At 43.2% G+C, this 26430-nt stretch overlaps 1 protein-coding gene across 2 annotated transcripts in view; it reads left to right on the plus strand.

Annotated features, from left to right (window-relative positions):
• The first annotated feature begins 2857 nt into the window (after window positions 1-2857).
• The window catches only part of PAK2 (p21 (RAC1) activated kinase 2), a 41000-nt gene continuing 17427 nt past the window's right edge, over window positions 2858-26430 (plus strand). Inside the window, exons 1-2 of one of the 2 annotated variants that reach the window (XM_083443312.1) lie at window positions 2858-3187; window positions 24562-24772. In XM_083443312.1, coding sequence (XP_083299438.1) covers window positions 24586-24772 — 187 coding nt within the window. In that variant the 5' untranslated portion in view covers window positions 2858-3187; window positions 24562-24585. Of the gene's footprint in view, window positions 3791-24561; window positions 24773-26430 lie in introns of both variants that reach the window. The other variant, XM_083443313.1, reaches the window with a different exon arrangement.

A 26430-nucleotide genomic window follows, 5' to 3' on the forward strand; every position in this document is an offset into this window, starting at 1 on the left:
CCATCTATCACAAGGAGACACTTCTTTTTCAAGAAAGGGCTATGAAATTTCTCTCAAGCACCAGGGTTCTTTTAATTTATAAAAACAAGCATATTTTTATAACCCTTTATTTTTCATATTAAAAATGGAATGGATGTTTCTTTTTAAATATTTCCACAAAAGGAGGAACTGAGGGGAAAAAATATAATATGCTGCTGCAGAGTCCCACTGGCAGCACTAGCTGGTGCCTTAAGCTGGAAATGCTGAATGGGCAATCAAGCTCTCTGCTTGTTTTTTCTTTCTAGCTGATCATACAAGATAGAGCTTGTCCCATGGGAAATTTCTTGTACCCTCAAATATTTTTTTCTATGGCAGCCTGGCCTTGGTGTTTATATAAGCAAAGAGACGCTGCAGTGTCAGTATTATGAGTTCTGTTTTTTTAGTGTTACATGTTGTATAGTCACTAGGGAGGGGTGCATGTGCCCACTGCTTTTTCTGATTCCTAGAGGATGATTCATTGTTAACTTTCTTTGGGTTTGGCTTGCAGAAATCAGTACATCTAGTGATAGCGGCCAGAGAAACATGCCAAATGTGGACTGAGCCAGGCTTTTAGGCCTTTATTTTTCCCATCATGACTTTCTCAGTATTGATATAAGAACTGCTAAGTGTTAAGTAAACATGAACATATGCACTTTAGCATATACCATCCTAAGAGTTTTGAATGAAACTGTAAACCCACTTCAATCTGGTTTTTCATCCAGAGCTGAAACTGACTTGGTTGTTTTGTGGGGGCAGATTTTAGCTGGTTGCATCCTGTTATGGAACTCCCTCCCAAAGGAGATTGATTTGGCACTGCCTTGACTGTATTCCAGGTACTAGGGGAATTCTTTCCTGTTGACCTGTGTTGGGTTTAATTTGTTTTCCAGTCTGGTTTGAGTCAATCACTTGGTAATTGCTTTGGCATTGTGGGTGCTGCGATTGTTTTTGAAGTGTATCACTGATTTTATCTGGAATTTAATGGTATGTTGGCATTGTTTTAGGCTTTTGTGTTTAATGGTTAATACTTTTCCATTCAGCAGATGCAAATGACTTTACAGACAGTAAAATGATACATATATGCAGTGGCGTAGCGTGGGTTGTCAGCACCTGGGGCAAGGCAAGTAATTTGCTCCCCCTAACCCGGGGCAAGGCAAGTAATTTGTGCCCCCCCCCGCTGCACTGTCCCTCCCCCAGATAGTCCCTCGCTCTCTCTCCGCTCCGCACCGCACGCCTGGCACCCTCCCCTCCACAGTGGGCGGCGACCCGGCGGCTTGGATCGGATTCGCACAGCCAGCACTGCAGTGAGAGAGAGTGAGCCAGGTAGCGGCAGAGAGCTGCGAGTGCGAGCGCACCCCCCCCCCCAGATGTTGCGCCCGGTGCGGCCGGCCCCCCCTGCACACCCCCCACTACGCCACTGCATATATGTATTTTAAATAAAAATGGTGATACTGAATGTTCATTTTTGAAGATAAGTCTTTCATTCTATACTGTGTGTATGGGTAAGGAGGGCATGGGAAATGCTTGAATGTTTGGTGATTTCTGGCTCTGATCAGAAGCAAGAGGGCTAGGAGGATGGAAGAAGGCAGGAACTAGGTTTGTGGATATCTGCAGATCCTGTATCATTTTTGCAGAGGCAACAGCTCAAGAAGACCTTTTTTGTGTGTGCAAGCCTTGGGTGCCTAGTAAGAATGAAAGTACTGTACTGGTATAACTAAATTCTGATGGTTTTTATGTTTTTAAGTACATTACTGCTTTTTAGATAATGGTTTTAACTTTGTTCTTAATGTTATGTCTATTATCCATCCTGGGCTCTGTGAGGAAGGGCCAGATGCAAAAACAGTTAATAATAATACTGACAATTCAGTGAGAACAAGGAGGGATGGTGTCATCTGTGTAAACACAAGAGGGAGTCTACTGAGTGTTTATATGTGTTGAGTTTAATAAAGATGTCCCAGCATCAAAAGCTGGCCTGGAGTTGTGCCAAGGGAGAGAGCCTGAAAGAAAAACAGAGCTGCTCAGCAAGCGCTGTTCCTTACAAGTCTGATGTTGAGGTGCTTCCCCTGCCTGCTTCCCTAGTAACATTTTTAGGGAAGTTTACAAAACAAGCTCAAGTTGCAACTTAGGTAATAAACACGAATGCTAGTTAATTTAATCAGCTTCTTCTTCTTCTTCTTCTTCTTCTTCTTCTTTGGCGATCACTCGTAGCTGAGTAAGATTGTCTTCCATAAACACGGTTTTAACAATGAGTCCGTAAGTGTCTTTGGAGGCCAATTCTGAATCCACACACGTCCTTCCACAGTGGGGACATTGGTTTCCGGGCAGGAGCTGATCACAGTGTGGATTTGCCAAGTGTGCCTTCCTCCTAGCACATTTCTCCCTCCAGTCTTGAGTTCAAGTGTCTTCAAAGCCCATGACACCTTTGGTAAAGGCTGTTCTCCAACTCATCCCATATACTGTACTTCCCTTTCCCCAAGAACCGAACAACCAAACGGAAACACTACACTGACCAGTTCGTACTAAAAATTACACCGAATATACTGCAATTCTTACTGAACAATATCCAGCAATGTCCTAAATTTAAAATGGGCAAGAGCAAGTATAAATAAATAAAAATTAAAAATGGTATTTTTTTAAAAAAATAGTTTTTTTAAAGAAAACACATTTTAAAAGCAACAGACACCCCCTCTGAGGGAAGAGACACCCGCTACTCTGTTCTCCCCAAAGCGCAAGCTGTCTCCAGGACACCCAAGTCACCAGCAAGCGCACCTCCCCTCCCCGCTTTCTCTTCCTCTGCGCAAAGACTTGCTTCTAGACAGGCGGCCCGGGGGCGAAGCGGAGCGCCGCTGCGTCCCGGTGCATGCTGGGAGTTGTGGTCTCAGCGCCGTTCTTTCCACGCCCGCTCGGCGGCCCCTGCCCACCTTTCGCGCCGCCGCCTGCGCCAGGAGCCGCCTGGCCAGCTCCGCCCCTTCCTCTCCCGGGCTGTGGCCACGCGCGGCGGTTCCGCTTGCTTCTCCTCTGGCCGCCCGGTGGGCCCTCCCCGCCATTGTCGGAGGCCGCGCCCTGCCCTGCAGATCTCGAGCCAGCGAGCCAACGGGGCGGCGGCGGCGAGCTCGGCTGGTGCCTGAGGCGTGCGAAGCGGCCTGGAGGCTGCGGGAGCTCTTGGCCGGAGGTGGGCAGGAGCGGAGACCCAGGCGCGGGGGGAGAGGCGAGTGTGTGTTGTGTGTGACGGAGCGAGCGAGGGTGGTTGGCTGTTCTCCTGAGGAAGAGCGAGCGAGCGAGCTCCGCAGGCCCAGAGGCTGCGCTTCCCGGAGGCTCCCACCACAGCTCTGAGGAGGAAGTGCCCGAGGGGCGGTGGAGAAGCGGCCGCGGGGAGGAAGAAAGGCAAAGGGGTTTGTTTTTTTCGCGGCGAGCAGGTGGGCGAGGAGGCCGCGGAGGAGCTCCCCATTACCTGGCGGACAAAGGGCGCTCGCCCCAGAGGTCGCCTCTGCACCGGCAACATCTTCGGTAACGTTGAAAAGGCGCAAACCGGTTCGGGGCGACGCCTTCCTAGAGCTTTCGCGGTTTCAAACGGGCTCGGGAGGAGGATGTTTCTTAATCAGTAAGGGAACTCGGACACTTCTCTCTCCACCCACCCAGAAGCAGGCAGGCAAATTCCTCATGGCCTTTGGTGCTTCCTTCACAGGGGATCTTGAGTTCTTGGCCAGTCCGCTTGGGTGCCGCTGCTTGTTGAGAGCAGCTCTTCCGTCTCCCACCGCACCCACCCCAAGCACAGGTGAGGCACAGGGCTGCTGCTGTTGCCTCCAACTACACACCTGCCCGCTCCTTCCAGCAGGTGTTGGGGTAAAGGTCGAGCCAGAGGGGGCGGGGGCGGTTCCTGCTTCTGCTGTCCCAACCCCTCTCTCCTCAAACCCAGTACAGAGAACTGGAACCAGTTTTACTGCCCAGGAAGAGCCTATGGAGAATCAGAGAGCTCAGTAGTACCTCTTGTCTCCCTGCTCATCTTCTCTCTTAACTGTCTGGTTGAGAAAGCCTGGGCTGCTGCCCTTGTCTGTTCGCTTTCCTGTCTGCTCTCTCCCCCTCTTGTCGCTCTCAGCAACACAGGCGTGCAAGTGGGCAATTCGCTGTTTGCACATTTGTCCAACCTCTGGCTTGGCTTCTCTTTCTCTGGGTTGTGTAGTAGTAAGGATTGGCCCAGCAAGCCCAATCATTCCTACTACCCCATCCATAGTGAGTGTGATGTAGGACAAGCTAGCAGAACATGTGGTTGCAGCTTCACGGGGCCCAATCCTCCTTGTCACTCTGCTGAAAGAAATATGGCTAACAGGGAAGTAGAGGCTTCTAGAGAAGAACATCACCTCCCCAAACTTCCATGCTGTGCTAGGAGGGAAAAGAAGACTGCTGGATCTGCCATCTCTTGCTTAGTTCCTCATGTTCTGTGGGTATTCTAGCATGGTAGGGATTATTAAGTGATGGGTTGTATTCTTTGTCATTTTGCTGTTCAGAGGAAGAGTGCAGGTAAATGAGCAAGAAGGTGAGGTGGCTGTGCTTTGTATGAACAGCTGACTCTGCCAGTTTCTGTCCCTGCACTGTCCCTCTTGGAGTCACAAAGTGAAGTGTGAAGAAGAAAGAGGATGCCTTAGCAGGTTGATATGTCAGGTGACCCCTCCATATTTCTCAGTATCATTCTCTCCACACCACACTGCCCATAGAGAGTGTGTTTGCATTCTGTTACCTCTGCCCGCTTTATTGCCCTCTTGGTGCATGATGAGTATTGGACTGAATGCGGAGACAACACAAAGCAATGTTGCTGAGGTTCTTCCCTATTCAAATATCTGCAATATCCCTATTTCTTAAAATAAGATCACTGCTCATAATTTTGCATTGCATATGCTGAAATTTGTTGTGTTGCTTACAAAGCCTATCACTAGAGAATGGGAGTGTCATATCAGCTCCTGCTCTCATATTATCAAATGCAAAGGGTATTTTTCTCTGGATTTTGAACACCCTAGCAGTGTGTGTTGGGCAGAACTGACTCAGCCGTTACTGAGGTGGCTGCAACAGAAGCACCCTAGCTGGCATCCCCATGAGTATCCTGCTGCTGATGCAGAAGCAGCACTGGTATATGCAGATTTTGGTGAGAACTTGCCCAAAATTAGTGCCAGTGCCGGCACTACTTCTCTGCCAGCTGTAGAGGTGGCAGGGTGGGTGGAGAAGTGGCGGCAGCAGCAGGTATAGCTTGAACAGGGCAAGGCAGCACTTCCTTTGTTACATATCTTTAGATGCCAGGCAAAAAAAAAAAAAATCCCTTTCTCCCAGTCCTTTGGCTAAGTGTTTCTCAAATTTGTGTCTCCAGCTGTTGTTGGACTACAATTCCTGTAATTCCTAGCTAGGAGGACCAGTGGTCAGGGATGATGGGAGTTGTAGTCCAACTACAGCTGGAGACACAAGTTTGAGAAACACTGGTAATTAAATGATCTATGGCCTTTTAAACTGTGGGGGTATTGTTTTTGTTTGTCACTTTGGTATGTATTTTTGTGTTTTTATATTGCAAACCGCTTTGTGATCCTCAGATGAAGAGTGGCATACAAATTTGGGCAGCAAAGTCAGACAAGAAATTAGTTCCTAAAAGGGTATTTGGCCCCCAAAAGTTTCTGAATATATGTGAACCATTTGCTATGCATATAAAAGTTTGAAAAAATATATCCAGCACCATAAATGTTACTAACAACTTCCTGATTGCCCCGACAAATCAGAGCATATTTTTTTCCAAGCCTCATTTTACTACAGTAGAACCTTGTGTTATGTACCGTCCTCCTTACGAATGCTTCGGGTAACGAGTGCCGCTAACCCAGAAGTAGATGCTCCTTGTTGCGAACTTTGCCCTGGGATACGAGCGGAAGTTGCATGCCAGCGGTGCGGCAGCTGTGGGAGGCCCCGTTAGCGAAAGCGTGTCTCATGTTAAGAACGGACCTCCGGAATGGATTAAGTTCATAACCGGAGGTACCTCTGTACTAGTAAACTTTCTCCATTCAGAAGACAAAGGAGCAGCCTAACTTACGTTCTCCATGTGCTGGTAACCTCTATGTTGGATTACTGCAATGCATTATACATGCTGCTGCCTTTGAAAGGTATTTGAAAACTGCAGCTGATACTGAATTTAGTGGCCAAATTGTTGACTAGCACATATATGTCTAAACATAATGGCACCAATTCTGGCATGACTCACTGACTGCCAGATAATTTCCAGGCTCAATTCAAAGTGCTAGTTTTGACTTGTAAAGCCATATGTGCTCACGACCCCACTACCTCAAGGACTGTATTTTCCCACATGAACAGGCCCAGAACCTGTCTGAAGCTCTTCTCCATGTGCTTCTTCCACGTGAGCTCTGGATCAGGGGTCAGCAACCTGCGGCCCATGGGGGTCATTTAAATGGCCCACGAGCTGCCCCTGAACCGAGCTGCTTGCACCGTGAATTCCTGTGCGCTGCAGCGCGGAGCGGGGACTCGCTTCTGCGGTGCTGGAAATCACGTCTGTGCAGACGTGATCCGGCCCATGGAGCGATCTCCGCTGGAGTGAAGCAGCCCAGGTGAGGTAAACCTTGCTGACCCCTGCTCTAGATGGTTTCAACAGAAGAGCGACCCATTTCAGTGGTGGCTCCCTGCTTCTGAAATGCTTTCCCCAAAGAGAAACACCTGGTGACATCTTTATCTGTTTTTAGGGGCTAAACAAAGTTTTCCTTTTTAAAAATCTGGGCATTTGTTCCTTAATTTGAAGTGTCTCAGATATTTGTGGCCTCTTTTAGCGGGGTAGGATCTGTAAGACTTTTCTTTTATTTGTATAGATGTGTTTTTCGGCTTTTATTGGTTGTGTTTGTTATTATCAGTTTATAATTTGGTTTATACCGTTTCTGTAAGTTGTTTTGGGTCACTTTTGTTAGGAACGTAACTAATAATAAGAATAATAATTTTCCTATCAACACTTACCTACCATTGGAGTTTTGGCCATTTTACTTAATACATTTTATTGTAATGTTTCCTAAGCACAAAAGGGGTTTGCATAAGGTTTGTTGCATTTGAAATATATATATATTTATAACTCAGATTCAGTTAAATTCAACAGCCTACTAGTACAGCCTGCATACTTTGGCCATATCCATCCTGGCTGCTGAAAGCCATGGAAATAGATGAGCATTGTGATCCCTCCAGAATTCCCTCGAGAGAGACAGTTCATGACCTCCCTCAGGAAATTATTCAAGAGTTTTGAGGTAACTGTAGAGGAAACCTTGTTTCTAGCTGCTGCTGATCTTGCTTTCTGCAATATGCAGGTGTGTAGGGCTCCATACAGGGTTAGAGAGTTTCTAAAGTCTAAACATATATCACCAGTTCTTGCATGACTCACTGACTGCCAGATAATTTCCAGGCTCAATTCAAAGTGCTAGTTTTGACCTGTAAAGCCATATGTGCTCATGACCCCACTACCTCCAGGACTGTATTTTCCCACATGAACTGGCCCAGAACCTGTGGTTATTGTCTGAAGCTCTTCTCCATGTGCTTATTCCACGTGAGCTCTAGATCAGGGGTCGGCAACCCGCGACCCATAGATCAAAATTGTGTTTGAAAAAAAATAAAAAAACCTTTCCAGTAGCACCTTAGAGACCAACCAAGTTTGTCATTGGTATGAGCTTTCATGTGCATGCACACTTCTTCAGATACCATGCACATGAAGGCTCACACCAGTAACAAACTTAGTTGGTCTTTAAGGTGCTACTGGAAGGAATTTTTTTATTTTGTTTCAACTATGGCAGACCAACACGGCTACCTATCTGTAACCAAAATTGTGTTGTGATTCAAAGATGAGCACTGGGATTGGCCCAGAAATTCACAGGCAGCTGTGCTGTTGCTAAAACAGTTAATTGTACATGTTCATCCCTCCTTACACATTAGGAGGTGAACTGTGGCATTCTGAGCCAGCTATACCCTTTGAGTCTTCGACTCAGTTGGCTTCTCGCCAATCTTTGAATCTACAAAAGCATAGATCAATAGGACTTGACCTCACAGCTTTGGAAAAGAATGGAGCCAGTTCAACAAGTGTGGCTGAAGAAAGTCACTCCTGGCCATTGCCAGTACATTCTTATTGGGACAAAAGCACCCCCAGGCTCTTAAGCTGTTGCAATGGGGTGAATGCCACTACCTCTAAAATAGGTATAACAACTCCCTTGTGCATTGCAATTACTCTGTAGCATCATTTTTACCTTGTCTAGATTCAGTTTCAGTTTGATTGTTTCATTTACTCACAACTGCTAGACACTAACTAGCTCAGGACTTAAGAAGCCTCTTTCTAGACACATGACTACGGGTAGTTAAATATGTCTTTGGCATACTGATGGCATCTAACTCAAAAGCTCTGGATGGTTTCTTTCTGCAGCTTCATAGAGATGTTCAGCATTATCTGGGGCTAATACTGAGCCTTGTGGAACACTGTAGGTCAGTTCTCATCTTTCTGATATGGTCCAACCTTTCTGAGATGTCCAGCAGGAGTAGTAGAGAGAGATTATCCCTGATTACTCATGCTTTCTCAGTCCCATTACAGAGGAGTCGGTGGCATGCTGTAAGGTGCATCATCACTGGTGGTGGGAGAGCACTGATTAGTCTGTCTTATTGTCATGCTCTAGAATACACCTCAGTGCCTATGTATTGTGATGAGAGACCTATAGCCATAGTTAAGTGTTCTTTCAGCAAAACTTGTCCACCATCACTTATTTTCTCTGAGGACTTCAGAATTTCCTATTACACAGCTTGAAAATCTTTACTCTATGGATAATATATATTTTTAAAGAAGATCATTAGATACACCATCATCCAGTTTGTTTCCCATTATCCGTGTTTTAGTCCTCTTCCTTGGCCTTTTTCTTGCTTGCAGGCTGTATTGGATATTTATTACATTATCTGTTTTGTATTAATGTGTTTACTCTATTTTATGTCACCTTTATTTTATTTGCTTGTTTGCTTTTTAATGGTGATATGATCTTAAAAGAGGTACTAGTATTTACTTGCTATTTTATGTAAGAAAATAATACCCCTGATAAAATAAGTACATATCCGACTGCTCTTCCTTTTAAGGAACTCAGAACAAGGCATTCACAGTGTTGGCTGTGTTTCATGCACTTGTCAGGCCTAGATCTAAATTCTGGAGATGGAATTGGTTTATGAATAGAGCAAAATACTGTCGCCTGAGACCCATTTTTGTGTTGAAAGCTTTAATGATTAGGTGTCTGATGTATATAGGAACAGAAAGTGAATCACATTTTTCTTTTTGCAGGCAAAATGTGCTGTGCTGCTCTTAAGTTTTGAGTGAAGTGAGGGGATAGTAAAATAAGGGACTCTTTCATATCCCTGCTGTAAAATGCTCTTGTGAATATTATTAGACCATGCCGTAGTCATAGGGAAAGAGGCTACTTCCTTTAGTAAGCAGGATGGAGAACTCCAAGAAATCATCACATTGCTTCACTTAACATAATGTTTCATATGGGTTAAACTGGGTAAGCTCTCCTGCACAGAAAGCAAGATATCCAATGTGTGCTAGTGCAAGCAAGGTCTCCTTCCCTCTGCCCATGCCCCGCCATCTATTCCAGAGAGCCCTCAACTCTCTAGGGCAGATCTGGTGGCATGAAGAGGTAGAGGGAAGGAAGGAAAAACAAAATCCACTTTGTGCAATCACAAGTCTGTTGTGCAAACAGACTGCAACAGTTAGATAATTGCCCAAAATGTATGAATAGAACAGGTAGATGGCATACTCTCCTCTATAACCTTTACAGGATTACCTACTGTTGCTTGCTTGCAATCATTTCCATACTGAATTTGTTTTCATATCTTCTGTGGTCTATGGCACCATACCTGCTTATTTTATAATTGCTGTGTTGATGCTGTGAAAAAGATTGGTTGGTTATCGTGCATTGATTCTTTATGACACTGGTTTCTAATCTTTGAGACTGGATTGTCTGCTGAAGACCGACCTCTTCTCTCCCACCCCCTGAATTATTGTGATAATGGTTTATTTTGTTGTACTGGTTAAGTACCGTATTTTTCGCCCCATAGGACGCACTTTTCCCCCTCCAAAAATGAAGGGGAAATGTGTGTGCGTCCTATGGGGTGAATGCAGGCTTTCGCTGAAGCCTGGAGAGTGAGAGGGGTCGGTGCGCACCGATGCCTCTAGCTCTCCAGGCTTCAGGAAGCTATCCGCAAGCCTTGCAAGCCCGACGGGAGTTCCCGTGGGCTCACAAGGCTTGCGGGCAGCAGCCTGCAGCCCGAAGCATGGGGCGCCCTCCGGAGGGCTCCCCGTGCTTCGGGCAGGTGTGCGCAAGGCTTGGGGCTGCAGCCGTGGCTGAGGGGGAAATATTTTTTTTTTATTGATCCCCCCCAAAAACGAGGTGCGTCCTATGGGCCGGTGCGGCCTATAGGACGAAAAATACGGTATCTTGTTGAACAAGATATGCACCAGTGTCTAATTGCCTTAATTTCTTGCTAGTAAATTAGGGATGGAAGTAACTCGAATTCTTTGGAAGTTTAATTGCATGTCTGTAATTCGTGATTGGGAGACATGATGAAGTAAATTGGTAAAACAATTTTAAAATAATTAATCTGAACTGCCGCTATATCTCAGTGAGATTAGGTGACTTGGTGTGGCATTGCCATGTAATGTTGATGTTACTATATTTATTATTTAATCAGAAACAATGCTGGATTGTTTCCAGGCAACGTACAATCAAGTTTAAAACAAAGCTGTTATTTTTAACCATTTTCTATCAACATTTAAGAACAAATCATAACATAATTATCAAGAATCTGGAGTAACATTAACATATAGCCTTGACACAGCTGGATCATAGTCCATGAAATACCTGGGAGATTCTTATTTTAAGTGATTGTTTCCTAGTAATGGGTATTTGACTTATCAAAAGGTATTTGGTTAACTGACTGGTCAAATAATAAAGTATTTGTTTATGACATTTATACATTTATATCCTACCTTTCCTCCAAGGAACTCAAGATGGCATACATGATTCTCTCCCTCTTCATTTTATCCTCACAACAGTGTCGTGAGGTAGATTAGCCTGAGAGACAGAGACATGCTAAAAGTCAGCCAGAGAGCTTCAGAGCTGAGTTTGGATTTGAACCCTAATCTCCCAGGCCCTAGTCGAACATTCTAACCATTGCACCACACTGACTCTCATTCTTAGTTTTATTACATTTTAAATGGGTCCTTTCATCGCCCAATTCTAGGTGCTCAGTGTAGTAACATTTCCCTCTTCTTGCCCTTCACCCATTTGATCTTTGAAATCAGTTCTGAGGTAGGTTGGAATGAGTGTATGTGACCTGCTTCATTTCACCTAGTAAGCCTCATAGCTAAGGAAGGAATTCAACCTGGGTACCTTTGGTCCTAGTAAGACTATCTACTGCCTAGGCAGGGACCTCTACAACTGATGCATGCTTGTGTTCTATTATAGAGATGCCTATAGTTATAGCAGGTATCTAGAGGGAGATGCTCTGCCGCATTACTGGGTTTTCCCCACTGCTGCAGGGCTGGGGCTAAAGCTGTCTTCACTCCTTCCCTTGTTAACAAATGACAGCATACTTACTATTTTTTAAGAATAACAAGCTGCCCTCTACTTTGTGACAGTCTTGGAATATTTGACAGTACTTGACCACAACAGATAGCAGGTGATCAGTTGACAATATTTGACCAATCAGTTGACTGACATGGCAACCTATTATGTGAAATTAAATAGGGCACAATAGTTTAATCATCAGTAGCTGATTTAGTCACAAGTGCTACTTCAAGAATGACTGCTACTGTATGCTTCAGAGGAAGCCACAGGCAAGAAGAAACCTGAAACCAGGAAAATTATTTCACAACCGCCTGCAATAGACACCCTCCTGAAATAGCTACTATTAAGCAGGAAGCATAGACAATTTCTTCCCTTACATCCACTTTTTAACATTTAACTCTTTTGCTTCTGTATCAACATCTCTGTGCTTTATTTTTATACTGTAAAAATCTATGTTAATGCCATTCTGCTATGGAAGTAGTAGGGTGTGTGTGTGTTTTAAAGAAGCATCAGCCTGGTACCATCCAGCCACTGCTAAAGTGCACCTCTCACAGCATTCCCCCGCTTTTCTCTCTTTTACACAATTCTGTTGCTTCATCACAGCCACTCCTACCATTAGACAGCGTGAAGCAGCCTTCTTCGGTGACAGTTGCTGGGGTGGGTGGTTAGTAGCAGTGCAGTGCAGGAGAACAGAGCTGTGAGTGTCACCTGGCATGCTCTGCACCCACTAAGCTAGCCTGCTGCTCTCATTGTGGTGGAGAATGCTGACCTGTCACCAGTGCTGAAGTAAGATTCAGCTACCAGTCCAGTACAGTGGACCCTCTGGATATGGATTTAATTCGTTCCGGGGGTCCGTGTGTACCCCAAAAAATCCGTAACCAGAGGCGCTGCTTCTGCGCATGTGCGCGGTGTGATAGAGCACTTCTGCGCATGCATGAGCGGCGAAACCTGGAAAAATATTTCCGGGTTTGCCGCTTTTGCAACCCAAAGATTACGTATCCAGAGAGGTATGTAACCTGAGGGTCCACTGTATATGGGATGTGGGGGAGGGGTAGGTTCCATATTGTCCTTCACCTCAGGCAGCAAAATTTATCAGACTGGCCCTAGGTTTCACTCTGGTAACATCATTCTGAAGCACTTCTGAATGTTGGCATGATGTTTGTGTCATTTTACCTGCTGATTAGTAGCATATACAGTCGTACCTCGGGTTAAGTACATAATTCGTTCCGGAGGTCCGTTCTTAACCTGAAACTGTTCTTAACCTGAAGCACCACTTTAGTTAATGGGGCTCGCCGCGTCGCCGGAACACGATTTTTGTTCTCATCCTGAAGCAAAGTTCTTAACCTGAAGCACTGTTTCTGGTTAGTGGAGTCTGTAACCTGAAGTGTATGTAACCTGAAGCGTATGCAACCTGAGGTACCACTGTATTGCAGGATGCAGTAGCAGTAGCAGAAATGGCATTCAGAGCTACTTTGATAATATATTTGTATACTGCTCCATCTCAGGGGCCTTGGACAAGTACTGTAGAAGTAATTTTCCCCTTGCTACTGATGACTGAGAGCTTTGTCTAAGTATTTCCATAAAAATATCATGGCCTTTTGGTAGTTGTAGCGTGGGGGAGAAGTTACCTTTCTTTTTCATTGCCATCTTGGGTTGCTTCTTACTGTGTAATAATAATGTTTCCCTTTCTAGTTGTATATCAAAACATCAGTCTTATGTTACTGTATACAGGTTAAGTACTAATTATCTAGTGTCTGGAGCCATTGTAACTAGCTCATATTTATCTTAAGCCTTCTAAATATAGTGCCTTTCAGACATGAGCAACAAAATATCTGCAGTTAAATCTCTAGAGTTAAGCAGTAATTTTATAAAGATGAAAGACTTAGAAGGGCATAAAATAAGCATAGATCATAAGTTAAATAATCTCCAGATGATTCATTTACTACTTGGAAACATTGGTAGAATTCTGTTAAGGCACTTGATTGTGATATGATTTTGGAGGTGTGCTTAAAATTCCTTTTTATCTATTACTTAAAATACTGAAGAGGTTTAAGTTACAATTGCTTGAATAATAGTGGATGGTGTATTTTGCAAGATGACTGGTTTCTGTTGGCTTTGCATACTTGCATCAACTTCATGTGTTTAATAACAGCAACAACAAAGGGTTGTATTCAAACAACAAAGGACTGACTCAATGGACTTTGGTCCACAGAACAGAGCTTTTTCCTCTTCTCTAGGGTTGGGGACGCTCCAGAACAGATTTTGGGGGCATACAGGGGAAAGGGAGGATGTGCCAGTGGATACAACCCAAAATATGCCAAATAAAGAGTTGCTATGATAAATCTTGTCACAGAAGCTTGGACATTACGTTGAGTCAATAGTAAAGATAATTGTGTTAAAATTGACTCCTGCCGGAATCATAGGAACTATTCTGCAAGCTGGAAATAGTGCTCTGTGTGTAATATGCTAACACCTTTTATATTCCATCTTGAGGCACCTAAGTTGGGATGTTTTGGGATACGAAATGGAAGTGCTGTTCTATCTACTGTAATTTGTTCTGGCTTCTGTTGAACAGTTGTGGTGGTCCTAAAGAGAACATATAGGGGATGCTTCCCCCCCTCAGCTGGTCTTGCTTTATCCACTATGTAAAGCAAAAGAAACATACAGGCAACTCCCCATTTGCTCAGGGGTTGTGTTCCGGCTCATAGTGTATGTCAGCAGAGTGCTCATTAACCTGTCCCATTCCACCCCCTTACAGGGCTGAAAATGGCATGTATGTCAGTGGTTGCACATGCCTTGAACACATGCAAAATGGGAGTTGCCTGTTCTCTACATTCAAAGGGGGTTTCATGGAGGGATCTTCTCGGGTGAGGATGGGACTGTGTGCCTTGAAAATTGACAGCAACACTTTCTTGTGATTATTTGACTTGCTTGTAATTTTCCTGAAGTATATACTAATGAAAATATGCTACTTCATATATTACACACAAGTAAACCATGACTTGCTATTGATTGAAGCTCCCTATTGTGTGTATTGTCTTATTACTGCTTCTTGATGTATCTGCTACATGATATGTGTGTATTTGCAGTCACATTTTTGTCACATTCACATTTTACATTTTTTGATCTTTTACATGTGCGTGTAACATTATCGTTGACAGAATACCTTCAATGCATCTAGAAGAAACCAGACTTAAGTTTCCTGAAGTAACATGTCTCAAAATTGCCTAGAGATAGTTAAGATTTTTTGCTGCAAAACCTCTTAGCACCTTATGAACTAACAAGCTTATTATATCACAAACCTTTATGATATATTGTTTGCAGGGGTATGTATATACAGTGGTACCTTGGGTTACAGATGCTTTGGGTTACAAACTCCACTAACCAGAAAGTGGTTGCTCCAGGTTAAGAACTTTGCCCCAGGATAAGAACGGAAATCACGCGGCAGTGGCGCAATGGCAGCAGGAGGCCCCATTAGCGAAAACGCACCTCAGGTTAAGAACCGACCTCTGGAACAAATTAAGTTCTTAACCTGTGGTACCACTGTATGTGTACATATGGGTCATGGAGAAAAAAATGTAAATAGCAAGTGATAGTACCTGCCAATAATTCTTATTACTATCAATACATGAGAAACAAGTCATTATCTACAGAAAAGAGTAAGAGGACACAAATCTGACAGATCATTAGTTTATGATTATATCATGGCAGTTATCAGTGGGAGAACATTTTGCTCCCAGGATGCTCTATTGCTGACCTAAACATTGCTGTTCTTCAACAGGGAGTATGAGTCGCAATGCCTGATTGCGAATGTGTGTTTATTACATGAGTCTGTGGTAAACCCCCCCCCCCCCCCATTTCTAGACTGTTGAAATCTATGATTTGGTATTTGTTTACCTTTTGGTGGAAAATATATATTTGCTGGAAGTCCTCTGTTGGAGTGTTACAGTCTCTGACAAACCTATGTATGCCTATTCAATAGTACGCGTCATTGATATCCATGAATTTGTGGGGTGCTTCAGGGTTCTGTCTTCTCCCCCATGCTTTTCAACATCTACATGCAGCCACTAGGAGAGGTCATCGGGGGGTTTGGGCTGTGTGTTCATCAGTATGCGGGTGATACTCAGCTCTACGTCTCTTTCAAATCAGAACCAGTGAAGGCAATAAAGATCCTGTGTGAGTGCCTGGAGGCGGATGGAGAATGGATGGCGACTAACAGGTTGAGGTTGAATCCTGACAAGACAGAAGCACTCTTTTTGGGGGACAGGAGGCGGGCAGATGTGGAGGACTCCCTGGTCCTGAATGGGGTAACTGTCCCCCTGAAGGACCAGGTGCACAGCCTGGGAGTCATTTTGGACTCACAGCTGTCCATGGAGGCACAGGTCAATTCTGTGTCCAGGTCAGCTGTTTATCAGCTCCATCTGGTATGCTGGCTGAGACCCTACCTGCCCGCAGACTGTCTCACCAGAGTGGTGCATGCTCTAGTTATCTCTCACTTGGACTACTGCAATGCGCTCCATGTGGGGCTACCTTTAAAGGTGACCCAGAAACTACAACTAATCCAGAATGCGGCAGCTAGACTGGTGACTGGGAGCGGCCGCCGTGACCACATAACACCGGTCTTGAAAGACCTACATTGGCTCCCAGTACGTTTCCGAGCATAATTCAAAGTGTTGGTGCTGACCTTTAAAGCCCTAAACGGCCTTGGTCCTGTATACTTGAAGGAGCGTCTCCACCCCCATTATTCTGCCCGGACTCTGAGGTCCAGTGCCGAGGGCCTTCTGGCGGTTCCCTCGCTGCGAGAAGCCAAGTTACAGGGAACCAGTCAGAGGGCCTTCTTGGTAGTGGCACTCACCCTGTGGAACGCCCTCCCACCACATGTCAAAGAGAAAAACTACCAGACTTTTAGAAGACATCTGAAGGCAGCCCTGTTTAGGGAAACTTTTAATGTTTAATAGACTATTGTATTTTAATATTCTGTTGGAAGCCGCCCAGAGTGACTGGGGAAACCCAGTCAGATGGACGGGGTATAAATAAATTATTATTATTATTATTATTATTATTATTATTATATAATTGTGAGATGTTGTTGGTGTCTGTATGCCTAATCAGTGCTGCCATGCTTTGTGCAAAAATTCAGCTCTATTTTGCTTTTGAAATGGCTTGCAGTAATTCACTTCCTGTTTTTAACATGACTATAAAGTACAAAAGAGGATTTCCTCTTACACCATGAACAAGCTTAGTAAAGGACATCTTGAGTAGTGCATTCATAAAGCAAGGGTTCCAATTTGTCAAAAGTCAAGACAAATGCTCTAAGGCTCCCGTTTTAATAAAAGGAGACTGGTGGACCACATACCTTCATACCTCAAACCTAGCAGCTGAAAGGGAAACACTTTGTTAGTTTGGCTTGTTTCATGCAGGGCTTTTTAAAGGCTTTTTTAAAGAAACCAGAGTGTAGACAACCAGGAAGCAGAAGTTGCTATTTCTCCCAGTGCACCATTAGACAGTGAAAGCGGAGGATGGATAGAGATTACTTAACTGTCCTTGCTGAAAAGTAAGGAGTTAGCTCTCCATACAGCTTCAAGTGAAAGAGGTAAATAATGTACTCTTAATGTAGCAGCTGCACAAACTTCCTTAGGGGAGATCTGCTTGCACTTTAAAAGTCCATTAATTTAAGAAACATAATTCTTTTTAATACTGGACCACATTAAGTGTTCTTGTTCCCATATTTAAGTAGCCAAAACCCATGCATGAGAGAGGGAATCAGTAGATTCAGCGTCACCCCAAGGTTTTCACGTTCTCAAAAGCTGTAGGGGGAGTATAAAAGGTGGTGGGTGGTGGGACTCAAAACAGTCACATAAGAACTTAATGCCATGAAATCTTGTGAGACTGAGGGGGGCTGAAATGGTAACTGGATAGAAGGGGAAATTGAATGGAGTAGTGGCAAGGAAAGGAGAAGACACACAGATATGAAAAAAGTGGAAAGTGCCATCTCATTGTAGATCACTCACTTTCTGGTTGAGACTGAGAGGCTATTATAAAATATTCCCAGAGACATAGCCCATAGAGTTCAGTGGAGAAACTGAAAGACACGTGTAGCTGGAATTGGTCACATGTGTGCTCACCTCTATAGAAACTTCTAAAATGGAGGAGAAGGGGGTAAGCTGGCCTATGAGAACTGGGCAGACTCTCATAGGCCATTATACCGGCCAGTTCTCATAGGCCATATACTTCAGCATTTAATGCTTTTGGTTCAGGTTTTCTTGTCATTTTCCTTGCTCTGTGCATAATTATTGAAGAGGGAAGAACCCATTTGAGTTAGGATTACTTTGCTGTTTTGACTGCAAAGGTGCACTTCTCCATTGTCTCTCGAGACTGACAGATGCCAACAACTTTATTAAGATTTTTGGTACTTCATGAAATCTGGTTTTCTCCAGACAGAATTTAGTTGGAACCCTGGAATATATCTGGGATATGGTTAATGTTGTTGAGTTCTCTGAACTTGTTTTTGGAGCAGAGATGCACATAGAATAATTCTCTAACTTGGATTCACATGCGTCTTCACTGTGTTCCTAGTGAGAGCATCCCTGTTCTGTATTTTTATGGAACTTGGGACCATTCTGTTTCCGTCTGAAATAAGAGCTTGCCTATGAATAATCACTTAAGCAGTGACTAATAGATACTCGAGCAATGACTAACAGAGAAGTTGAAAACTAGAGTTCCTGAAATAGCCTGCCAGTTTTCTTCATAAGGTAAACGGCCATACAGAACAGCTACTTGCTGCTGTCCTTTAGGTGGGCGGTTAGGGGAGTTTTGTTCCACCAGATCCTTAATGTTTGTTGACTTGATCTAATTGCAGTTTTGTTTATTTGAACAATTATGGCCTGAATGTTCTTCTTGAGGTGTATTACAGTAATGCCAAAGGGGATTTTAAATAAATGTTTTTGTACATTTATACAATAATATTGACTAGGAGGAGCAATCCTCTTTTTGTTGTTGCTTCCTCCCGCCCCTGAATCATAGTTCAGATTCTCCTTTGACTCTGTGTAGTTGGATATTTTCCCTTTATGTGTATGTTTTTAAAGGAATGTGGTGAAAAGAATGCCTGTATATTTTATACTTGACAAGGCCCAAATCTTTATTGATCTCAGGTATGTGTATTGGAAGTGCTGGAAGCTAAATGAGAATCTGCCTTAAATGTAAACTTGGCTTCCGTGTAAGTTACCGTATCAGGGGTCAGCAACCTTTTTCAGCTGCGGGTTGGTCCACTGTCCCTTAGACCATGTGGTCGGCCAGACTATATTTTGGGGTGGGGGTGGGGAATGAACGAATTCCTATGCCCCACAAATAACCCAGAGATGCAATTTAAATAAAAGCACACATTAATCATGTAAAAACATCAGGCAGGCCCCACAAATAACCCAGAGATGCATTTTAAATAAAAGGACACATTCTACTTATGTAAAAACACGCTGATTCCTGGACTGTCTGCAGGCCAGATTGAGAAGGTGATTGGGCCGCATCCAGCCCATGGGCCTTAGGTTGCCTACCCCTGCTCTACACAGTTTGTTCATCTAATTTCCCAGGCGTGAAGATTGCTTTAATTAATCCTGGATTATTCTTTTTAGCCTCTGGTTATGTCACTACAAATTTGCACATGCTTTGCTGAGTCAATATCTCAAGTTTAACAAGACTGTCTGATAACTTTGTTCAAAGCAGGCCAAGTTTCTGCCTTGTCTAGGTTCATTGTAAATGGGTTCTCAAAAAATGAAGTTGGAATGGAAGTATAATTCTAGGTTGACATGGTTGGTTTTAGAGGGTTCCATGGGCTCAAATGCTCCCTTTCCTTCTCTACAAATTACCACTTGCTTTTCTGATGAATGTTAACTATCATTTGCTATTTCACTGCAGGCGCAAAGCCGAGTCAGAAATACAGTGCCATATTGGGTATGAAGTATGTGAGAGACTCTGTTTCTGTTAAACATTTAGTGCACTTTGTTTCAATGTCTGTTTGCTCTGGTCACTGGATAATTACTTGTAAATTACAGGACTGCTGCTGTTACTATAACCCCCAGTTTATAGTGTGACTCTTCAGCACAAAACATGTCTGGAAGCTATGGGTAGTTGCACAATTCTGAACAGATTAAATTTGAATCCAGACAAACTGGAGATCTCCTTGTATCCTTAAGGGAGAAGGTTGAGGTCAATGGAGTAACAATTATTCCATCAAAACATATACAGAATCTGGGAGCCTTGTTTGATTTTGCCCTGTGTTTTGGTCAGCATGGTCAAGTTCAGAATCTCTTTTAAATGTCTCTCATTGTTGGATAAAAGCAGAAACTATTTCTCTAGTGCCAGCTGAGCCACAACTGATTTGGAGAAATCCCTGATATATTGTCTCTACTTGCTGATTTGAAGAAGGTCCTCATTGTGTTCCTTCCTCCCTGTTAGTACTGTGTGCATGTGCTACAGCAGGCAAGCACACCTTTCCCTTTGGCCAGGAAAATCACCTGTCCCTGAAAAGCTTCAGGAGGCCTACTGACCAGGCAGTATTGGCGTATCTTGCAGCTAGCTGGTACTTCTCCTAGTGGGGTAGGAGAGCTGAAAATAATGCCAATATACTTCACAACTGGCAATCAGTGTACTCCCTTTGGTTTCAAATAGTACATGGATACACCAGTAAAAAAAGCGTGGGGCTTAGTTTGGACAGAATCGAGTATACACTTCCAGAATTACTTCTGGTAATTGAGCCACCATAACTGCAAGAGGGCCACGAAAATTTGTGTCCTGGGCTTTTTGGACTCCTCTATCCATGTACTATCTGAAACCAAAGGGGCGCATTGGTTGCCAGATGTGATTCCCCCCCCCCCAAGCTCTCCTACCCCATTATCCCAACATAGCCTGAGATGGACCACCCTCAGGTTTCTACAACCAAGAGGCCTCTGGAGCATCCCCTTGCTTTGTACTGAGAGGATTACCTGCCAGATTCCTTTGTGAAGTGAGGGCTGGACCATCCCTGGTGAGGATGCCTTGAAGCAGCAATAATATGACTGAGGGAGGATCTTGGTACGAGATCAGGCTCGCCAGACTGAATAAACTGGTAGTCCTTGGGGTAAATTAAAGCATATTGTGGTGGGTGGCTGTTTGTTCCTGCACAAAACCGGGCAAATATACCTCTGATGTTGCTTACTCTAAACTTTAGAATGATGTTTTCAAACAGTAAGTCATTAAAATCTATATAGGTTATCTGTACTTCCTGTAGGGCTGCAATGTTTAATCAGTTAATTGGTTAGTTGAAAAAAACAACAACTAGAGAAATGCTGTCAAGTAACCAAATACAGTCGTACCTTGGAAGTTGAGCAGCCTAGTTCTCGAACGTTTTGGCTCCTGAACAATCGAAACCCGGAAGTGACTGTTCCAGTTTTTGAACATTGTTTTGGAAGCCGAACATCGGACGGGACTTCCACAGCTTCTGATTGGCTGCAGGAGAGCTCCTGCAGCCAATCAGAAGCCGTGCTTTGTTTTTTGAATGTTTTGGAAGTTGAACGGACTTCCGGAACGGATTCCGTTCGACTTCCAAGGTACGACTGTAGTACCTTTTTATTTTTAACAGAAATACTTATAAAAGCTGCAGGTGGCAAACATCTTAAAAAGTATTCTCCCTTTCCTTTAAAATAAGAGGTAATTAATGTTTTAATTTTTTTTAAGATTCCTGCTTTGCTACTCACACATTTCTTCCAGAAATGGAAGAAAATATGCTTCTTGCTTTTACAAGAATTCATTACAATTAATCAGTTAATATTTATTTGTAATCAGTTACCGCTCTAACTTTCTGGTTTTCGTGTAGGTAACAATTCAACAGGGCAGTTGTAAGCTGCATCAAATTAAATCTACTGGAGAGACACTTGAGAGAAAAGGAACCAAAGGAGCTCCTAAGTTGTACATTACTTGCTAAAAAACTGTTATGAGTTTGCATTAAAATAGAAAGAAAGATAATGCTAAGCAAGTATCATCATTCAGTAAATCCTCACCAGTGCCAGTAACAAAGAAATACCTTTCCTGCTGTAAGCCAGAGTGCCTTTTAAGTAGCTCAGAAGAACGTCATATCAAGTAACCTTTCATCTTGGCTCTTTGCTGGTTGAGATGGGAGGAGTAGAATGGAATTACTAAAAGGTGTGTAGCCTGGAGGGACAAGCTGCTCCTTTGTTAACAGGAAAACTGAGGCTGCAGTCCTGTTATAAACTCCCATTGAGCTCAGTGGGACTGACTTCAGAGTAGGCATGCCTAGATTGCACTTCAGTTGCACTCTTAACAAAAGCTAAGTTGAACACAGAATTTAAATGTATTTTAGTCATGGCATTTCTTATTTGTGGACATTTTAAGGCGCTTAAATCTGTCCCGACTCCTGTAGACAGCAAATAAACAAAATCTGATATGTTTATGACAGTGAAGCTTCTGGCATATACGGCATTAGGTGGTGTGGTGGGATGGAATGATCAGTGAACTAAATGGTTTATAGTTCAGCTTCTGTGGAAAGAAGTGAGAATAGATTGGAGTTAAAGCTGCATGTGGGTCAGTCCAAAGAGCAGGGTAGCAGAACTGTGTGGTTAACTAGAAGGACTTGGGCAAAACTATAAATAGGGCCTATAGTCGGGAGGGATGAAGCAGGAGTTGCAAGCAAGGTGGATTGATTAATGGATTTAAACCAGTGCAGAATAGAATAGAATAAACTAAAATTCTTATGGTTACTGGCATACTACAGCAAGTGTTTTTCATTCAATGAAGATGAATTGCCTCTGTTTACTAGGTAGAATGTAACTACCCACATTTGAGAAATGATCAAATTAGTTCTTCATTTACATAGAAACACTCCTTTAATCCAATGGCCTGGTTCATGCTTCACATTAAACCATAGTTAAAATAAGCTGTGGTTTAATGTGAGTGAGCAAAATGCTGATGCACACAGCAGAATAATAGGCAATTAGCTTAATCCCCATTTCTGTTGTGCTGCTGAGAAATGTCATCCGGATTCAGGCTCATGGTTGGTTTTTCTCTAGACAAACCAGAACAGAAGCCAATGTTTGGTCTTTGGTTTAAAGTTTGTAGTTTGGAGGAAAGAAATTGCAAACCTAAGTCGCATGATTCAACAAGCCAGACCAATAGCTTATTTTCCAGGAGTGTAACAGGAAGAGTGGAGGAGCAGAAATATGCCAGTTGTTGGCATCTATTGTTATTGATGGCAGGGGGGTTTCAGAGTCCTGAATTTCATTCACATTGATTTGAACTTGCCTGGTAACTATTTGGTTGCAGGAATTAAGTCACCTTTCTAATCAAAATAGTCTTGTTTGATGAGTAGTAATTATTTGTGCACCTGTGACTTCCATTAGGCAGTTTAATGAAATAATGAGCCCCACGACAGCAAGGGAGATTCTGTATTTGAAACAAACATTTTAGAATAGTGACCCAAATGCTGGAAACAGCTTTCAAATTACCTGTTTGAAACAAGCATATATACACATTTATTTTGCATCCAGCCTGATATTCATTTAGCAAGATAGTTTTTAAAAAACAAACAAAAGAATAAGAAGATTTCATGGGCTATGTTAATTGAGTGACATAGCACCTTTCCTTGTTGGAGGGGTCATGTTACATCCACCCAAAACAAAGCACTGGAAAACCACCATCAAGCAAATAGAAAGAGACTTAACTGCAAGCCATTTCCTAGGCTCTTTTCAGTTCTGTTTGCTTCACAGAGTCTACTGCCTTATTACCTTTTTCTGTAGAATGATCAAAGTTGTGTGTTTCTACTCACTGCTGTTTTGCAGAATTATGGGAGGATTGGAGGTATGAAGTGCTGCAGTGAGAAATACCTCTATTGCCAAAAAATGTGGTACCCAAATTTTGTATCGTGTCAATAATCTCTTTGGGAGGTTACAACATACAGAATAAAATCTAGATTCTGTTCAATGTATGTGTGTTGTGCGATGCGTCTTTAAAGTTGATCCTTTTGTGGTGCTGGAAGAACTCAAAGGCATTTTCTTCTCTTTCTGTGGTTTTCATAGAATCATAGAATCATAGAGTTGGAAGAGACCACAAGGGCCATCGAGTCCAACCCCCTGCCAAGCAGGAAACACCATCAGAGCACTCCTGACATATGGTTGTTTTGTGGGCAGTGACGTCAGTATGAAAATGGCATTCTATATTAAGGTGCCACCAGGAAAATAATGTTAAAATTTCAGAAGTGTAGGTGGAAGGGCTGGTGAGTGAAGATGAAAGGGAAGAAAACCAGCTTCAGGCATATGCTTTGCTCAGTTGGCAGCAAAAGGCATAGAAATTTAAGCGCAAAACGGATTTGACAGTAGTAGATGTGAGGGCATGTGAAAGAGGCAGAAGGACTTGAACAGTCAGCATTTTCCAAACAAGCAGCAAGCTAGCAGAATTGGTAAAAGATTAAGGTGATGTCTTGTTTCAGTGTCCCACCCCCAAAACGCTGTGACTGGAGAACACTGATAGAATAAGTACAGTATCATTGATTAGAGACTAGAACTGTTAGTCACAGAGATCTCTCCCCCACCCCTATCCTGCTCTGCCCAAGTATTTTTCTTTCGTGCAAACTTGGGTACAAATGTTTCACTTTTTGCAGGTGTACTATCTGCAGTACTTTTTTCAATGTATGAATTTCCAAGATGCCCCAGATTCCTTCAGAGGTCCCTGGTTTGGTTTAAGATGCCTCAGGAAGATACTACTTGCCTGAATCTGTCTGAAACACCATGCTTCTGTTCAGGATTCCTTTGAATCTGTTGCGCATTTCTAATAAGATCTCTTTCCCCTATAGAGAATATTAACAATGTGTGCAAGACTTGGAATTCAAGAAGAGTAAACAAGGTGTAACATGCTTTTTCTATCTTTACTGACTCTGTGTTTTATTTAATTGCAGTGCATTGACTAGCCATTAAGTATCATGTCTGACAACGGAGAACTCGAAGATAAGCCACCAGCTCCACCTGTTCGGATGAGCAGCACTATCTTCAGTTCAGGAGGGAAAGATCCATTATCTGCTAATCATAGCTTGAAACCCCTGCCCTCTGTTCCAGAAGAGAAAAAGCCTAGGAACAAAATCATCTCTATTTTCTCTGGCACTGAAAAAGGTAAGATGCCGCATTGTGTGGGTTCAAGACATTCTTCCCTTTGCAACTCCATTGTGCCATATGCATACTTTTAGCTAGGAAACACAAGACTTACAGAACAGTGCAACATGGATCTCATTTCAGTGATTGCACTGGCACGCAAAAAAAGTAGCAACCAGCTTCACTGTTACGCAGCTGGGCAAATGCTTCTGGACTCCTTGAGTTTGTGTTCTCTTTCTGTCGGTCCCTCTCCCTAGCAGTGGGGAAAATAATCCGGTTGAGTACATGCAGGTTTTCTCTCTGTCCCTCTTCCTGCTAGGAAAAGATTGGCCAAAAGCAGGCCATTCTAGCCAGGGTAGATCCAAATAATATATAATAATAATAATAATAATAATAATAATAATAATAATAATAATTTATTATTTATACCCCGCCCATCTGGCTGGGTTTCCCCAGCCACTCTGGGCGGCTTCCAAAAGAATATTAAAATACTGTGATACATCAAACATTAAAAGCTTCCCTAAACAGGGCTGCCTTCAGATGTCTTCTAAAAGTCTGGTAGTTGTTGTTCTCTTTGACATCTGGTGGGAGGGCGTTCCACAGGGAGGGCGCCACTACCGAGAAGGCCCTCTGCCTGGTTCCCTGTAACTTGGCTTCTCGCAGTGAGGGAACCGCCAGAAGGCCCTCGGTGCGGTGAGTCCTGTGACAGAGGTCTACCTGGAGGCAGCACATTGGAGCTATGTTTTCTCTTCCTCTCCCTTCTCTAGGAGGCAGAGAGAAACAGACTGCCTATGAAATGGAGAATCACCCTCCTTTTTATGAGGGAATGGGAAGAGAAGCAGCCTGTAGAATTACAACACTCTTGTCTAGTTGGCTGGAGGCAATCCTCCCTGGATTCATCTTTGTTAAAACAAATTTAATACCTGAAGTCAGGCTATAGGCCCATCTAGCGCAGAATTTCCTACTGTCACTGACAGCTGCAATCCTAATCCCACTCGCCTAGGAGCAAGCCCTGTTGAATTTAACAGGACTTACCTCTGAGTAGACATGGTTAGGATTGTCCTGTAAATTTCACTAAGCCCACTTTTGACTAAAATTAGTAGAGCTGTGTTACAGACTTGTGCAGCTTTAATGTTTTGAAAGTTTGGAGGATTTGAGAAAATTAGGCAAATGTTTTGGAGAAAATGGCCGGGGGAAATGAAAATGCTTACATCTTAATCTTCGTTATAGTTTTTAACTGCCCACCTAATTGTAAGCTTAGACTTGAGGCGAAAAATATAGGTTGCAAATGTACTTAGCTCACACAAGTACAATGTTATAGAGCCAACATGCAGAAACTAGTTTCAAATGGTCACTTTCCAGTTTGAATTGCAAACACAAAGATGCAGGAAAATCTAGGCAAAATGCCTTCACCCTACCAAGCAAGAAATGCAGACCCCAAAAAGCAGGCAGCCCCCTCCTGCAAACAACCAAATGCCCTCAATTAAAATAAAAAATTGAGAGAGGTTGGAGGGCTTAGTGGGTGCCAGGATGGGTGTTTGAGTTTCCTTCTACATGATTTAGCTGAAATTTGTTACATGTCTGTTTCAAGACATCCTGGTTACTACAATCATGGGGCATATTTGTGCACCTAATAGTTATGTTTAAAGAATATTTGCTGGCTAGGTTTACTAAATTTT

This window comes from Podarcis tiliguerta (genome assembly GCF_965153285.1).
Source record: "Podarcis tiliguerta genome assembly, chromosome: 5".
NCBI classification, from domain to species: Eukaryota; Metazoa; Chordata; class Lepidosauria; order Squamata; family Lacertidae; genus Podarcis; species Podarcis tiliguerta.